This window comes from Mesitornis unicolor, unplaced genomic scaffold (assembly GCF_000695765.1).
Source record: "Mesitornis unicolor isolate BGI_N332 unplaced genomic scaffold, ASM69576v1 scaffold3107, whole genome shotgun sequence".
In the NCBI taxonomy this organism is placed as follows: domain Eukaryota; kingdom Metazoa; phylum Chordata; class Aves; order Mesitornithiformes; family Mesitornithidae; genus Mesitornis; species Mesitornis unicolor.
Window position 1 is genome coordinate 26,499 of NW_010196926.1, and position 4,757 is coordinate 31,255.

Sequence of the window (4,757 nt, forward strand, 5' to 3'; positions counted from 1 at the left end):
GCATAACATTTTCTTGCACAATGTTTTGAAGTTTTAGCACTCAAACACTAGCAAAAGAATACATTAATGCAGACAATACCAATGTTCTGTAAATACACAAGATTCCATTAAGGATGTCAACACCTGCACACACCAGTTCAACAAATTCTAATGATAGAAAATAGTTTCAGCCCTGTACCATGTTGATGGAAGGGAAAGTACACCTGAGCCATAAACAGTTAAAGGCTTCCTTAGCAGACCTGCTCAGCTGAAGTCAAAAACCAGAGCTTCCAAAGCTGTTACATAAGCACATCCTTCCCAACCACTCCCTGGTCCATTTATTTAAAAAACAAAACCAACCAACCCACTAATTGAACACAGGAAGAACAGAGAAAGCCGTTTGCATGTAATGATTCACCTCTTCTCCCAGATCAAGATACTTCAAGGAAAAGGCTTTAAGAGGAGTCTCTTCTACAAAGACCACTTTATAGATTTTTGACTAAATACATTGCCTGAGTCAACATAATCTCCAGAATATATGGCTTCAAATGGCAAAATTTCCATTACATCTTTTTGGTTAAAGAATGTTATTCTAGTTTAAGATAACCACTAGAAAGCTCACATGCCTTCAACACATACATACTCATTTAAAATTCTCCACTAGAAGATTAATCACAGGCAGCTTCATTAAGGGACTCTCATCACCCGCACCCCCAGATCTAGGTTTAGTCTAGTCTACAAAGTAATATGGTTTGGGCAGGCTTTAGTCTGACCAGTTCTAGGGTCAGTCCTGTTTAACATCTTTATCAGTGATCTGGATGAGGGGATTCAGTGCTCCCTCAGTAAGTTTGCAGATGACACCAAACTGGGTGGGACTGTTCATCTGCTCAAGGGTAGGAAGGCTCTGCAGAGGCACTTGGACAGGCTAGATTGATGGGCTGAGATCAATTGTATGAGGTTCAACAAGGCCAAATGCCAGGTCCTGCACTTTGGTCACAACAATTCCATGCAGTGCTACAGGCTTGGGCAAGAGTCACAGCTTCCTTTCCAAGTGATAGTGAAACCAACGAGGAGAGGTGCTATGCTGGACATTGTTCTCACCAGCAACAAGGGGCTGGTGGGAATGTGAAGCTCAAAGGCAGCCTTGACTGCAGTGACCATAAAATAATGTTCAAGTTCAAGATCCCCAAGGCAGCGAGGAGGGCACACAGCAAGCTCACTACCCTGGACTTCAGGAGAGCTGACTTTGGCCTCTTCAGGGACCTGCCTGGCAGACTACTGAGGGATAAAGCCCTGGAGGAAAAAAGGACCCAAAGAAGCTGGTTAATATTCAAGGATGACCTCCTCCAAGCTCAGGAGTGATATGTCACAACAGAGAGGAAGTCAGGCAAAACCACCAGGAGGCCTGCATGGATGAACAAGGAGCTCCTGGACAAACTCAGACACAAAAAAGAAGCCTACAGAGGGTAGAAGCAAGGACAGGTAGCCTGGAAGGGATACAGAGAAATTGTCTGAGCAGTCAGAGATCAGGTTAGGAAAGCTAAGGCCCTAATAGAATTAAATCTGGCCAGGACATCAAGGGCAACAAGAAAAGCTTCTATAGGTATGTTGGTGATAAAAGGAAGACTAGGGAAAATGTAGGACTCCTCTGGAATGAAACAGGAGACCTGGTTACCTGGGATATGGAGAAGGCTGAGGTACTCAACAACTTTTTTGCCCCAGTCTTCACTGGCAAGTGCTCAAGCCACACCACCCAAGTCACAGAAGTAAAGGCAGGGACTGGGAGAATGAAGAACCACCCACTTCAGAGGAAGATCAGGTTCGAGACCATCTAAGGAACCTGAAGGTGCGCAAGTCCATGGAACCTGATGAGATGCATCCATGAGTCCTGAGGGAACTGACAGATGTAGTTGTTAAGCAGTCATATTTCAGCAGTTGTGTCAGTCTGGTGAAGTTCTCACCCATTGGAAAATAGGAAACATAACTCTCATTCTAAAAAAGGGGAAAAGAGGAAGACTCAAGGAACTACAAGCAGTTCGGCTTTACCTCTGTGCCCAACATCATGGAGCTCATCCTTCTGGAAACTACGCAAAGGCACATGGAAAATAAGGAGGTGACAGCCAACATGGCTTCACTAAGGGCAATTAATATCTGACAAATTTGGTGGCCTTCCACAATGAGGCTACAATATTGGTGGATAAGGGAAGAGCAACTGATGCCATCTACCTGGACTTGTGCAAAGCATCTGACACTGTCCCATATGAATTCCTTGTCTCTAAATTGGAGAGGCATGGACTTGATGGATGGACCACCCGGTGGATAAGGAATTAACTGCATGGTCAGACTCAAAGAGTTGTTGTCAATAGCTCCATGTCCACGTAGACATCAGTGATGAGTGGCATTCTTCAGGGGTCAGTACTGGGACCAGCACAATTTAACAACTTTGTCAGCAACATGGGCAGTGGGATTGAATGCACCCTCAGCAAGTTTGCCAACACCACCAAGCTGGGTGGTACTGTGAACACTCTGAATGGAAGGGATGCCATCCAGAGGGACCCTGGCAGGCTTGAGAGGTGGGCCCATGCAAATGGCATCAAGTTCAGCAAGGCCAAGTGCAAGGTCGTGCACCTGGGTAGGGGCAATCTCAGGCACAAAGAGAGGCTGAGTGGAGCATGGCTTGAGAGCAGCCCTGAGGAGAAGGGCTTGCAGGTGCTAGTTGACAAGAAGCTCAACATGAGCCGGCAATGTGTGCTTGAGGCCCAGAAAGCCAACTGTATCCTGGGCTGCATCAAAAAAAGCATGACCAGCAGATCAAGGGAGGTGATTCCGCCCCTCTGCTCTGGTGAGATCTCACATGGAGTACTGTGTCTAGCTCCAAGGTCCTCAGCACAGGAAAGGCATGGACCAGTTGGAGCGGGTCCAGAGGAGGGCCATGAAGATGATAAGGGGCTGGAGCACCTCTCCTGTGAAGATAGGCTCTGAGAGTTGTTGTTGTTTAGACTGGAAAAGAGGAGGCTCTGGGAAGACCTTACAGCAGGCTTCCAGTAACTGAAAGGGCGCCTTACAGGAAAGTTGGGGATGGACTTTTACAAGGGCATGTGTAAAGTTCTGGACAGTATGAGGTTAAAGTGTCTTAACAGTTACCATGAAAAGACACTAAATAGAGGCAGGATGTTGCCAATGGAGGAATGTGGAGATAAGCTATCTAAGCAAAAGACCTTGAGAAGCTACTCGAGAACGAACAAAGCTGGACAAGTGATAAGGATGTGCATGGGAGGGGGAAGGGGGCTCAAGGAATTGGGACATGTTCTCCCAGACCCAACCCACTCTTCAGTGACCACAAATGACCTTTTGCTTCATTAAGGCCAAACGCATATTAAAAGTGACACCTACAAATATGCAAATAAAGATTATCGAGCACATGCATTGCATGTAGAGGCATGTTAGTGTTTTGCAATCACACGTAAGGGAGTAATCTCCCTGCACCACTGATTGACAAGGCAATACCTGGACTACCTGGCTAATCACACACACACACAAGAGAGACTATAAAAAACAAATCCTTTACCCAAGTTTTCATCGACCCACCACCCACGGATAAAAAACTGCTGCTCGACAACAACACTGGATCCCAGAGGTGGTAATATCTTTTCTTGCTCTCTATTCATCTTTCTTTTCCTTTTCCCTTCTTACTTTCTCTATTTTTCTTCCTCTCTCCCTCTCACATGCACATAAGTTTTTATACAGACCGAGATGGGTTGTTAAAAGATTGTTCTCACTGTCAAAGTGCCTTTTATTCATTAACAGTCTTTTGTTCACTCATTGACAGTTACCCGTTATTTCTTGCCAGATCTGCCTCATTTACCCCCTAAAGCTGTCAGTTAGTAAAGTTACCAGTACTAATTTAAAATAGAGTAGCCCCTTCATAAATACAGGTGTACAAAAATACTTTAAGGTATAAAGCTTGCAAACTCAGGTTCAAGAAGATAAAAGAAAGTCAAGATTTTATCAAGATATCTATTTTACTAGTGCTTAACAGTGCTATGAGCTTCTCTGAATGAAAATGAACACTGCACATTCATCACTTGAAAATATTATCACTAAGGGAGCATTTAGAATCTATATCTAGCAATCTCTTCTAGATAACATTGGCTGACAGATTTTAAGAACTTTAGGCTTACATTTTCTTACCTAGTTCAGTAACTTGTCGATCAAAGGGACAACGAACTGCTCTGCCATGAAGGGGAAGCCGGGTAAGACAGTCATGGCAGACAGTATGGCCACATAAAAGTAGACGGGGAACTTTGTCGCCTTGCAAAGAAAATACATCTTCACAGACTCCACACTCAAGAACCTATAATTTAAAAATACACCATATTTGGTTTTGAGCCGACAAAAAAGCAAAACTTTATACAGTAAGCCATAGGACACTGTTTATTTTACATTTACATTATTCCATTCCATTCCATTTGGTCCACATAAGGTGGACCATACCATACCAAGTTAACCATTTATGAAGCTACAAACGCAGCATCGAGGTAACAGGAAAAAACAGCAGGGGACTGGAATGTCTTAAAGCATTAATAAAATATAAAATCGACGGCCATTTAGAGAAAAAAAAGGAAAAAGAAAACCACCCAACAATCCACAAGACAATGGCGCCAGCTAACCACCTTCGGGAGCCCAGGCGTTATGTTTCCTCCGAGAGAACTCCCCGTTTTGAGGCGGTCGTCCTTCCCTTATATAGGCCTCCCGCCTCGCAGTCCGCTCCGAGGCCC

At 44.4% G+C, this 4,757-nt stretch overlaps 1 protein-coding gene across 1 annotated transcript in view; it reads right to left on the reverse strand.

Moving 5' to 3' along the window:
* Positions 1–4,385, reverse strand: part of TRIM23 (tripartite motif containing 23) — a gene marked incomplete at its 5' end in the record, with an annotated part of 15,550 nt that extends 11,165 nt beyond the window's left edge. Inside the window, 1 exon segment of the mRNA XM_010188624.1 lies at positions 4,171–4,385. Within this exon segment, the coding sequence (XP_010186926.1) occupies positions 4,171–4,385 (215 nt within the window).
* Positions 4,386–4,757: the final 372 nt, after the last annotated feature.